Consider the following 12,884-nt stretch of genomic DNA (forward strand, 5'->3'; position numbering starts at 1 on the left):
TATATATACTATTTTTAACAGAAACTTATAATGATGTGTATGTGAAAAAACACAATTTTCAACATTGTCCTGTATTTTAATTTTAATATTATGTTGCTGTAACGTGATCTGAGTGTTGCCATTTGTCCCTAAAGGCACTTGTATTGACCTGAGGAAGCGGCTGAGAGCCGAGAAACGCGTTGTCTAAAGTGCACCAATAAAATTGTTTGCTTATTAGTAAGCTTCTCCTGCCTTTATATACTGCCAAACATCTATGAGGTAAGAAACAATTCAATTATTCCATACTTATAGAGATTGGTTTAGATACTATTTGATACTTTGGTACTATGACGTTACCCAGACCGGGCGCCTCCTACCTACCTGTTATAACAGGAGCAGGAAGTCTGACACCTGCACGTAGGCAGCAATCAGCGTCTCCTCTCTGACTCCTCCAGTGGTGCAGTAAGGAAAGGTGCCACTAGAGGACATCAGAAAGGAGGTGCTGGACTGTGCGATGTGGAGAAGACATGATGATGAAGTTTCCGGAAGCGCTGACAGATGAGTTGTATGCTCAACTTCCATTCCCCACCTCTATGCATATGGCTCGGTGGGGGCACTCAGAGGAGGCACAGGTGCGCCTTGCTGCCTCTGTTCTCAGAGGCTGGTAACTTCCCAGCCACTTCCTTGGCCCAGGGCTGGCAGCAATAAAATATGAAATTCTAAGAGCTATAGCACACTAGCTACTTCGCAGTTACAACAAATTAGATCACAGTGACAACTCCTGCTAAACAGCTTCCAGATTGTAAACAAACTTAATTTAAAAGTAAAAAGTTTTGCCTGCAATTTAATTTCATCTTGTTGCCACAGTACTGCATTGCAAAATAAAAAAATAGGAAGTTATCTTTTCAGCAGCATACCTATTTTATTATGCTGATCAGAGACATTGTCTTTGCATCTAACACAAAAAATGGGCCTGTTTTACAATGCATCATGTTCTCATAGCCATCCATTTTAAAGGTTAAATTGTGCCCAGACTACAGAAACATGCTACTTTTATTTCACTCTGTGCCCTTGCTGAAAAATACCAGCTGTGTATCAGATTTGTGATCAAATGAACCAGATACATTATGAGATACCTACCTGGTATTTGGTACATTAAACTGCAGCTGTCTGGGATTCCAAATGAGGATATTATCGTCTTGTTGGGAAAATGTCATTTTCTTTTTTTTTCTGCTTTTAGCTAGTAGGTTTCATCTGAGGTGTATTTAAAAAGCAGAAATGTAGTACAAGCACAGTAATGTAGTTTGTGCCATATCCACGCCTTATCAGCCTGGCACACTGCTGCAGGATGATCGTGTGTAAATAATACACTGAAAATGTCATATGACTTGCCCACAAATATATAGGCACTTTGCTATCTAGTTACAAACTTCCAATTACGTTTCCAAAAGTGATTTAAACATTAAAAGCTTCTGTTAATCAGGCCCATTAAATGGAAATATGAAAGGCAGTATAAATATGGAAAATTGCAAAATATGCAAAAGTAAAAACTAAACTGCAATTAGGTGGAAATATACAGTAATAATTCACAGGCTTGATGAACTAATTGCATTCCTAGTTCAAAATTTGCATTCTATATTTTAGAGCAGAAAGGGAGGCTAGTTGGTATAAGCATTTACATTAGCAGTTTAATTTCAGTTTCATTAAATGTTCTGATCCATCTTATTATTATCGGCACAGAATGTATTCCTTTTTTGCAAATATAATTGCATCACTGACTACCTGGGAAGTAAATTACATTCTTGAGACAATCTGGCAAGCCTTCTCTTAGCTTCGTAAAAAAAAAACCTCAAAGTTCACATAACCACCCAAGGTGCTGATTATGTAGATCACACACTTATGCATAAAAACCTAGCTGTCTACTCGCTCCCAGCTCAAAAACAGAATCCTATTCAAATTCCAAGAACCATAAGCAAATACAAAGGGATTTTAATAACAGGGAAATGTATATAAGCCTACTGTGATCCATAGGCAGCAGTCAGATTCTATTAATTATAATTGTGGTTGGCCAAATTAAAAAAATAGATCAAATAAGTGGATGCTAGACGTCATATTCCCAGTGTACATTCTGTATTATGAATAAATTAGCCCACACTAGTTACATCACAGCCCTGTAAAGCAAGTTTAAAGTCTAAGTCCAGGAGAGACAGAAAAACACTTGTATGCACCTCTGATCTGCTTCACTACAAGCCAGCTGTAATAAAGCAATCACATTCCTATACTGTTAAATTATTTATAAGGTCATATGATCATAGTTTTCCTGCTATTTCATTCAAACTATACCATCAGGAAAGAAGCATTGTTTGTGCAACCAATAGACACAGCCACTGCATTTGCTTCAGGCTGGGAATTCCATAGACAGCCCCTGCATCAGCATTAAGCTCAACACACACCATACAATCTTGGTTGTACAGATTTACCAAATCTATGTAGTATAAAGGCCAACAGATTGAAAATACCTTGAATGATTGATTGGATAAGCTCTTATACTACATGAAAGTGGTAAGATTGAACAACCTAGATTGTATGGTGTGTGTTGAGCCTTAGACTGGCAATAGAGTTGGGCTTTAAGATTTCTGCTATTTTGCTTTTGATAACAATTTCTGAGCTCTGGCTCACAAGCAACCACTCCCTCTTCTCCATATACTCAGCTCCTATCATGCTTTGCAATGCAATAAGAGCATAAGAGCACCACTGTAGTAAATTCAGCAGCTAATAAGTACTAGTGTCAGGAATCTGGAAGTATGGAGCGTAACAGCTGAGACATTAGGGGACCCTTAATGAACTAACTTAGTATTTTAGAAACCAAATGAGGTACTTAAAGGACAACCGAGGTGACATGTGACATAATGAAATAGACATGTGTATGTACTGTGCTAAGCACACAAATAACTAGGCTTTGTTCCTTCTTTTCTTTCTTTGCCTGGAAGAGTTAAACATCAGGTATGCAAGTGACAGTTTCTGTCTGGGTCGGAACTGGTCGGATTATAGCGTAACCCTCACTGATAAGGAATTACAGCCATAAAACATTTTCCTGGCAGTAAATGGCTTCTGGGAGCAGAAAAGGGAAAAAAAAAACATCAATAGTTCATAGATTTTAGCTCTGGCATACTTCAATGAATGTGTCATTGAGCAGAGACAATAAAACAGTAATAACATAAAAAGTAGATTTACATTTAAAATAAAACTGTGGGAGGTCTTAAAAAGTCATTTTTAGGAGGAGGAGAATAGATATAATTGTTTATCTCATCAGTTTATTTTCACCTTGGATGTCCTTTAATAATACTGACAAACACAAACCCACATATTTTTAATTGTGCTTGTCCTGACGTGGACTGTAAATCTCCTGTGATCCTGATGTGTTGGCAAAGCAACGGAAGATATCTACAGTGAGCATAACTTACTAAGATCCTCAAGGCTGAATTGCTTATCCATTTCTATTAGAGCAAAAGGTTACACATCTCCCTTTAATTTTAGATCAGTGAATTTTTAGTGCCTTCCCCTTCTCTTCCCTTTGTAAGTAGGAGTCTCTGAGCATGAGAAACACTGTGCACTGATGAGAATATGCATGAAAATATATGGGCATGCAAATGAAAATCCATTTTCTAGAAAGTCCTAATTTTCCCCCAAAAACGTGCATCTTGCAAAAATCCAATATATTTTTTTGCAAAATATCGAGTCAGGAGAAAATACACATTTTTGATGCAAAAATTACTTTTGTGAAAATTCAAGTTCATCCCTAATGTTGAACAACATTAGTTGTGGTCTCAACACAAAACAAAATGATGTGTTAATTTCTAATTTCTACATTGCTGTCTTTACTCATCACTTGCCCATTGCACAGTGCTCGGAAGCCCCAGTATTGGTATGTTTACGTTTCCCACAGGGGCTTTCCATTGGTCTGTATGGCTGTATTAACTGGTCCAGACAAATTAACCAATGGAAAGCTTTGGCAGGGAATTCAAATGCCTGCAGTGGGGATTGCAGTCAGAGTGTGGCAAGCAAGCAACAGGTGAGGACAAGGGGGCTGCATTCCAAAAGCAGCAACAACGGAATACAGATGAAACCAAGAAAAGAAGAGGAAAACAATATTTAAAATTATATGAGGATTATGATGCTGGATTTTTATAAAATACTTTTAAAACCAGGTGGCTTTATTTAATTAATATACTCTTTCACAGTGTTAGCATTTTTTGTTTCATTTTTTAACTTTTACTGTTTATTAAATAGGTAAGGTAAATAGTGCAGTTATTTAGATCCAACCTTAGGGAATGACCAGATAGCAGCACATGCCCCATACATTTACCCCCACCTCATAGTAACATAGTTAGGCTCCCTGCACACTGCATGCGATTCCGTTTTTTTAATCGTTTTTTACATGCGATACCGTTTTTTATTAATCGTTACTGCGTTTTTTCTGCGTTTTTATGTTGATAGCATTCAGGGAAAATTAGAATCGCAAATCGGAATCAAAATCGGAATCGCAAATCGGATTTGCAGTGTGCAGGGAGCCTTAGTTTGCTTGAAAAAAGACATTAGTCCATCAAGTTCAAAAAGAAGAAAAAACAAAAAGTAGGCACTGTGGCAGATTGCACTCCAATATGCTAACTCTTGCTCATATTAACTCCACTCCTTGCAATATTCAGCACGGATAGTTCTTTCAGCTTTGTTTTGTGCCTAGTGAGACAGCTGTTACTCTTGTTCCACTGCTCCTGCTTCTAATCTGGCTTGTCTGAACCACCTTGCACTCCTCCTCCAGTTGTGATCTGGATTTGTGACCTCTGCCTGCTGTCTCCCAGCACTGAACTCTGCCTGTTACCTCAACCAAACCTTGTATTTGCCAAAACTGATGGCAACCGGCAACATCAATTGCACTAACACTGACTGCTATCTTCATTTCTTACTCAGCCCAAAACTTCTCTACAATGCAGTGTCATTTATTCTCCATTCTCCAGTCAGGCAAACCCAAAAGCAGTGACTTTGTGGTTTCCAGCAGCAGAGAATGTGTTGCCCATCAGGGTTAACAATTTTCAGTCTATTGTGGAGTGGTTTTTAAAGACCTCTTGGCCACAGACTCTGTACTTTGGAATTATCAGTCCAAGGAGGCAGAGTCAACATTGTTGTCATCATTAATATTGTCCTTCTTACCATTCGGAGAAGGACACTTTGCAAGGGTGGGAGGATTTGCTGCTCTTTACTTGTTAGGTAACCCCCAACTTTATAAGCCATGTGGGTTGGTATTGTTTGTGGGGCAGAGCCCTACATCTACTTGCCCCTCCCGCTTTTCCACCATTCTGCATGGTAAATAAGAGGTTAATAAAGCATTGGAGGCTAGCATTTCAATTTTTTAAATAAATATATTCAAGTATGTGAAAGGTTTTCTTGAGAAAACAAACATGTTTAAAAAGCATAATTTCCTGTAGCATATGCCACTGTATCGATGGTTCTGAATCTCTTCATGAATGACATCGCTAGTCATGAGGGCACAGTACCAGTTTGTGTTAATTATTGAATCAATTTTTTTCATTTGATGGAGGGTCAGCATTAGATAAACTACAGGTCCTCTTGTCCCACTAAACCCAATTCAGCTGCAGCGGTGTGGCCATCATCTACACACAAACATCATTGCAGCACTGCAGTTCTCTTATAAGTTCCCATTTCTAAGTGGCGCCAAATCAGTAGGGATGGAGAAAAATTCTGAGGCCTGGACAATATCAACCCAGTCTTGCTACAGCCACTGCATATGGGTTCCAGATAACTGGTCTACATGGCCTTAAAGAGAACCCGAGGTGGGTTTGAAGAATATTATCTGCATACAGAGGCTGGATCTGCCTATACAGCCCAGCCTCTGTTGCTATCCCAAACCTTCCTAAGGTCCCCCTGCACTCTGCAATCCCTCATAAATCACAGCCAAGCTGCTGACAAACAGCTTGTCAGAGCTGGCTGTGTTTATCTCTATAGTGTCAGTCTGCTGCTCTCCCCGCCTCCTGCAGAACTCCAGTCCCCACCTGCATCCTTTCCCTCCCTGCTGATTGGAGGGAAGGGACGGGGCAGGGACTGGAGCTATGCAGGAGGCGGGGGAGCAGCCGAGACTGACACTACAGATGTAAACACAGCCTCACAGCACGGCTGTGATTTATGAGGGATTGCAGAGTGCAGGGGGACCTTAGTGGGGTTTGGGATAGCAACAGAGGCTGGGCTGTATAGGCCGATCCAGCCTCTGTATGCAGATCACATTCTTTAAACACACCTCGGGTTCTCTTTAACAATAAAGATCATTACAAGTTTATGTATGATTACAGACCTTTACCTTATGGAACAGATGCCTGAATGCTGAAAAGAAACACATAACTGGACAAGAGATGACAGTGCAATTATGGGGATTGCTGTAAGGGCAAGAGCCTCTGCTACTGAACATGGGGCTGATTCATCATCTACTTGCAGAACATCATTTTCACTGCGTTAAAGAGGAGCTGTTAGGTATAGGGTCTCAGAGAAAATAAACACATATATCAGTAGCTAAAGATTGGCTGTACTTACATTACATATGCATTTCACTGTCCACGTTTGGATTTCACAGAATTTGTATATAGTATATGCAGAGATAGATGCTCCTGACAGCTCATGGCAGGCTCCATGTTTGTGAAGCCAAATGTGTCGTCATGTCCTGCCTGCTTCTGGTCACAGATAAGCTCGTTCTTGAACAACACGGTGTGCAGTGAATATTAATGAGCCATGTGGCTAGGAACAATAGCTGACTCCTGCAGTGTAGTCTGCCCGAGATTTATCAGTGCTTCGCACGCTGGACTGATTAGAAGCTCCTGTACCGTCTCATTAGCAGCCGAGGGGAGGGCCCCAGAATGCTTTGCAGTTTAGCTGCGGCTTGCGTCTTTATGGGTCTATAACAGACTAAGATAAGCACACATCAAAGGTAACTGAAATGTTTATCTTCACTAATGGCTTTTGAGCTTCCTTCTAAACTGTTTAACACAGGAGAATAGAGGTTTAAATTAGCTTCTGCAGCCTGACAGTTACTCTTTAATGTAAATATTTATGTATTATTCTACGCTCATTATTTAATGTTTGCATGTATTTTAGGTCCTATTTCTAGTCTTGTAAAATAGGTTTCTGGTTTATTTCAGTAACTTTGTGAGGTTTTACGGGTAACTGTACAAACTAAACTAATTCCCGCTATATCATTACAAAACATGCTGTAAATAGACATGGCCAATTATATGCTAATAATGATGACATGCAGAATTAATGCAAATTGTTTTCAGCCTGGAATTGGGCCAATAAAATTCAGCAGTAAGTGCATCCGTTTAGTTCAGTTCCAAGCTGCATACAATTTACATGCAATTTGGAATTCATCTCATTGCCCATCTGTAGCTGTGAGTACAGACTTATTCGTTTTAGTTTTTCTCATAAGTTTTCTCCTAGGTGATATTTACACATCTTATAAATAAAATTCCTTTTAAAGTGAACCTGAAGCATAAAAAAAACAAAAACAACAAAAACAAAAAAAACAAACAGATACTTACCTAAGCAGAGGGAAGACTCTGGGTCCTATAGGGTCTTCCATTCCTCTCCTGGTCCCCTGGTTGCCTCCAGCACTGTTGCCCCCATTATAAGTTTCTGATTGATGGGTAAAAGACTGCTCAATTCTTCCATGTGAGTTATTGGAAGTCTTCAGGGGGCCTGATTGCTCCCAAAAACGGGAGGATCCATAGTGCACACGCCCAAGAATGCTCTCTTGTACACTCGCACACGCGCAGTATGGAGCCACTTATTTTCAGGAGACATCCGAAGCCTCCTGCGGTGGCAGATTTGAACAGGGGAGACAGTGATTGAGCGAGGAGTTAGGGAGAGGAACAGAAAGGCTCTATAGAACCCAGAGCCTTACCCTCCCCCTAAGTATCTGTTTTTGTATTTTACAAAAGCGCCATGTTTTCTTTAAACCACCTGTAAGCAAGAAAATATAAATATTCAGAATAATTTTGAGAGTACTTTTTTATTTACTTTTGGTACTTTTTCAATTGCCGAGTGCTAAAATGTTATTTTAAACAGAATATTAAAAACTATTTTGTAAGAGAAAGCTTAGGAGGAAAAGTGAACTGAATGCTGTGGAGTTCTACTTCTGAATTGGTGAGAATAAGTGCTAGACTAGTGTTGGGATTACATTAGTCTGTAGTTACAGTTAAAACATAAGAGTCTAACTAGTGTGGCATGGGTGCTGCCTTCGGAACAAACAAATGACTGCCTCGAAGAAAAAGAAACTTAAAACATATTTTGCTATAATCAAGTGAACCCAACCTTTATTGATTTTCTTGGATAGAAAATGACAGATGTTGTTCATTAGTTGCATTGTGCACAAAGGAACCCTGGGATAATTGGATGTGCTATAATTTAAATGCTGCTTCCTCTGCTGCATATTAATCTCTGCAATCTGATTTCATGGAGCTACAAATGAAAATCACAAAATACTCACGGTTCCGGGGTGTAGAGAGGATCTGATCCATGTCGGATATACTGAGTGCAGTGAAACACTCTGTAAGCTAGTCCAGCTAAGAAGTCTCTTGGGGAGAGGTAGCCAGCAACTGGCCTCACCGTGAATCCAGATCTCTCTAAATAAATGATAGAACATTTATTCTACCATGCATCAATAAAGAGCTGCAGAAAAGACATTGCACAAAATGTTTCTTCCTAACACAGAACTAAAATTATCACATTAAGACTGAAAATAATGGTTCTGAGCACCTACATTAAAAGAATTGAATAGATTGTTTCCAGTGGTGCTGTAAAGGCCTTGGGTCTTTCAGGCTTCTGCATTAACATTAAGCCCTTTAATGCTTTGGCCACCTAAGTTATGGTGAATACTAATGTGCATATCAAAACTCCTGCTGTGGGCTGGAAAACACAGAAGGCCATATGCATTTCCTTTACTTTAATTATAATAATTTTATGGTAAACCTTAAAGCAGGAATATATATATATATATATATATATATATATATATATATATATATATATATATATATATATATATATATATATAGCTCATATCTGTCAGTTTAAGATAGTAGCATAGGTTAAACAAAAATGTGAAGTGCCTTTTCCATTGTAGAGAAGCAGAATTCTTCCAAAATGCACCTCAAAGCACAGGGTCTGGGAAAGAGGAGATCACATTACCTGGATTTCTCTACAAGAAAATAGTACTCCACGCTTTTCTAATTTATGCTACTACAGTATTGCTATGAAACCTTACAGAAAGAAGATGTAGATCCAAGAGTCTCAATGTGTGGTACCCAGGAGGTACTTCTGATGGGTCCTGAGAGTACTCAGGCTTGATATAATTAGTTATGGCAAATTAAGAGCTTTAAAAAATGATAATTCACAAAAATTCTATATCATCAACACCACCAAAATAGTATTTTAGCTATTTAAATGCAATATAGTAAACTTTTGGAAATTGTTGAAAAGAAATACTGTATACTACTGCTAAATATACCTATTGATGGGTACTTGAGATCATTTTACCATAGTAGGGGTTACTTGATGGCTTTCAAATGGGGGTACATACTAAGGTGTTGAGAAACACTGATGTAGATGATTTCTGACAATAGTGATTATATGCCAGTTCACATATTACATTTTATTGTATTTAAAATAGTTCAATGCAGGGGTAACTGAGATCAGGACTGGTGTCCTGCAGAGCAGGGTGTGAGTGTAGGCTAAAATCAGGACTGGTGATCAGCAGAGCAGGGTCTCAGTATAGGCAAAGATCAGGACTGGTGTCCTGCAGAGCAGGGTGTGAGTGTAGGCTGAAATCAGGACTGGTGATCCGCAGAGTAGGGTCTCAGTGTAGGCTGAGATCAGGCCTGGGAATCTGCAGAGCATGGTCTGATTTTAGGCTCAGATCAGGACTGGTGACTGGCAGAGCAGGGTCTCAGTGTACACTGAAATCAGGACTGGTGACTGGAAGAGTAAGGTCTAAATGTAGGCTGAGATCATGACTGGAGATCGCAGAGCAGGGTCTGAGGGTAGGCTGAGATCAGTCAGGACTGGAGACCGCAGAGTAGGGTCTCAGTGTAGCCTGAGATCAGGACTGGTGATCGGCAGAGCAGGGTCTCAGTGTAGGCTGAAATCGGGACAGGTGACAAGCAGAGCAGGGTCTGAATGTAGGCTGAGTTCAGGACTCATGATCAGCAGAGCAATGTCTCAATGTAGACTGAGATCAGGATTGGTAACCGGCAGAGCAGGGTCTGAGTGTAGGCGGAGATCAGGACTGGGGACCAGCAGTGCAGTCTAGGCTGACAACAGGCCTGGTGACTGGCAGAGCATTGACTGGCAGAGCATTATTTCTTCGTGTGCTGCAATCCAGACTGATGATAGCACACAAAACAGGATCAGATGGTAGGCAGACTTAGTAGGGAACAGGTTATAGGCAGACTGGGTCCAGGTAGCATGAAAGGTTCACGACAGGATGCTGGAAGGCAGAAATGGAGATATGCTAGGGAGCTGTAGATGTGTCAACACACTATATAATCATATATACAATTCTGTTTGAGCCGGGTTTAATCACTTAACCTCCAAGGGTTTTTCTCCTTAAAAAAAATCAGAGCAATTTTTACCTATCAGCACTCCATCCATTCATTCACCTACAACTTAATTACAACTTATCACAACGAAACAATCTATATCTTGTTTTCTCCGCCACTGATTAGGCTTTTTGTTTGGGGGGGGGGGGTACTTTTTGCTAAGAGTTATTTTATTCTAACTGCATTTTAATGGGAATAACCAGAAAAAAATGGGAAAAATATATTATTTCTGTTTTCGGCCATTATAGTTTTAAAAAAATACATAAAATGCCCATTTATCTGGGTTATTGCAATGTTAAACTTTTTTCCAATGTATGGTGCCAATATTTTATTTGGAGATGGATTTATTTGGAAGGGTGCATTTTTTCAGTTTTGCGTCCATCACTAATTACAAGCCGATACTTTAAAAAGTAAGAGTAATATACCTTCTTGACATACATATAAAAAAAAAGTTCAGTCCCTAAAATAATGTTTTTTTTTAATTGTTACTAAAAAAAATTGGGGGTAACTATTGGGGAGTGTGGGAGGCAAGGGGTTAATTTTAAATGTAAGAAATATATTTTTTCATTAAAAAAAGGTTTGCAGATGTAATTTTACTATTTGGCCACAAGATGTCCTTGTGCATAACTTCCCTATGCGTAGTATCACTACGCAAAGAGGAAGTAATACGTGAACATGTAAGTATCGTTTTTTGTGAATGGCAGCGCCATCTCATTGCTGGCCACGGCCATTCACACAGAGACTTAGATAAATTAATGGGAACTGTGCTCCCATTCATCGATTTCCCGTCTAGCGATCTGCGACGGTAACGAGTGCGGGAGTGCATGGGGGTGAGCGGGAGCGCGCAGCAGCAAGGGACGAAGTTCCTCGTCCCGGGGAAGGGGAGGTGGTGGTAAAGCAGAGGCGTAGATACTCATCCTGGGGAGGGGAAATGGTTAAATACCCTGATTTTGTCACGCCCCCATGTGAGGTCACAAGTCAGTGATATGCACTGCATGTCACTGCGAGGACACACCAGAGCCAGCTCCTGAGCCAAGCAGCCAAACCATCCTGGAGACTTGAGGATGCCCAGGATGGGAATGTGCCAGGAGCATAAAAAAAGAAAAGCTTAATTTAGAGGGGATGCTGACTCTACAGAGCAGGGCAATGAATAAGACAGCTACAATATGCAGTTGTTAACCACTTGAGGACCGTGGGCTTTACCCCCCTTAAGGACTGGCCACTTTTTTTCCATTCAGACCACTGCAGCTTTCACGGTTTATTGCTCGCTCATACAACCTACCACCTAAATGAATTTTGGCTCCTTTTTTTGTCACTAATAAAGCTTTCTTTTGGTGCTATTTGATTGTTCCTGCAATTTTTACTTTTTATTATATTCATCAAAAAGGCATGAATTTTGGCAAAAAAATGATTTTTTAAACTTTCTGTGCTGACATTTTTCAAATAAAGTAAAATTGCTATATACATGCAGCGCGAAAAATGTGGACAAACATGTTTTTGATTAAAAAAAACCCATTCAGTGTATATTTATTGGTTTGGGTAAAAGTTATAGCGTTTACAAACTATGGTGCAAAAAGTAAATTTTCCCATTTTCAAGCATCTATGACTTTTCTGACCACCTGACATGTTTCATGAGGGGCTAGAATTCCAGGATAGTATAAATACCCCCCAAATGACCCCATTTTGGAAAGAAGACATCCCAAAGTATTCACTGAGAGGCATAGTGAGTTCATAGAAGATATTAATTTTTGTCACAAGTAAGCGGAAAATGACACTTTGTGACCAAAAAAAAAAAAGTTTCCATTTCTTCTAACTTGCGACAAAAAAATGAAATCTGCCATGGACTTGCCATGCCCCTCTCTGAATACCTTGAAGTGTCTACTTTCCAAAATGGGGTCATTTGGGGGTGCTAATTTGTAAGCACCCCTGTAAAGCCTAAAGGTGCTCATTGGACTTTGGGCCCATTAGCGCAGTTAGGCTGCAAAAAAGTGCCACACATGTGGTATTGCCGTACTCAGGAGAAGTAGTATAATGTCTTTTGGGGTGTATTTTTACACATACCAATGCTGGGTGGGAGAAATATCTCTGAAAATGACAATTTTTTAAAAAATTTTTACACACAATTGTCCATTTACAGAGATCTTTCTCCCACTCAGCATGGGTATGTGTAAAAATACACCCCAAAACACATTATACTACTTCTCCTGAGTACGGCAATACCACATGTGTGGCACTTTTTTGCACCCT

The 12,884-nt window shown here is 39.7% G+C and overlaps 1 protein-coding gene across 2 annotated transcripts in view; it reads right to left on the reverse strand.

The window, feature by feature from the left end:
* The window catches only part of TPH2 (tryptophan hydroxylase 2), a 364,990-nt gene that overhangs the window by 235,863 nt on the left and 116,243 nt on the right, over window positions 1-12,884 (reverse strand). For both annotated transcript variants that reach the window (XR_011030020.1, XM_068272748.1), the window contains exon 8: window positions 8,528-8,663. Coding sequence is in view for 1 of the 2 variants with exons in the window: in XM_068272748.1 (XP_068128849.1) it covers window positions 8,528-8,663 (136 nt within the window). In the remaining variant the exon portion in view is untranslated. The remainder of the gene's footprint in view (window positions 1-8,527; window positions 8,664-12,884) is intronic.

Source organism: Hyperolius riggenbachi, chromosome 3 (genome assembly GCF_040937935.1).
Source record: "Hyperolius riggenbachi isolate aHypRig1 chromosome 3, aHypRig1.pri, whole genome shotgun sequence".
Lineage (NCBI taxonomy): Eukaryota > Metazoa > Chordata > Amphibia > Anura > Hyperoliidae > Hyperolius > Hyperolius riggenbachi.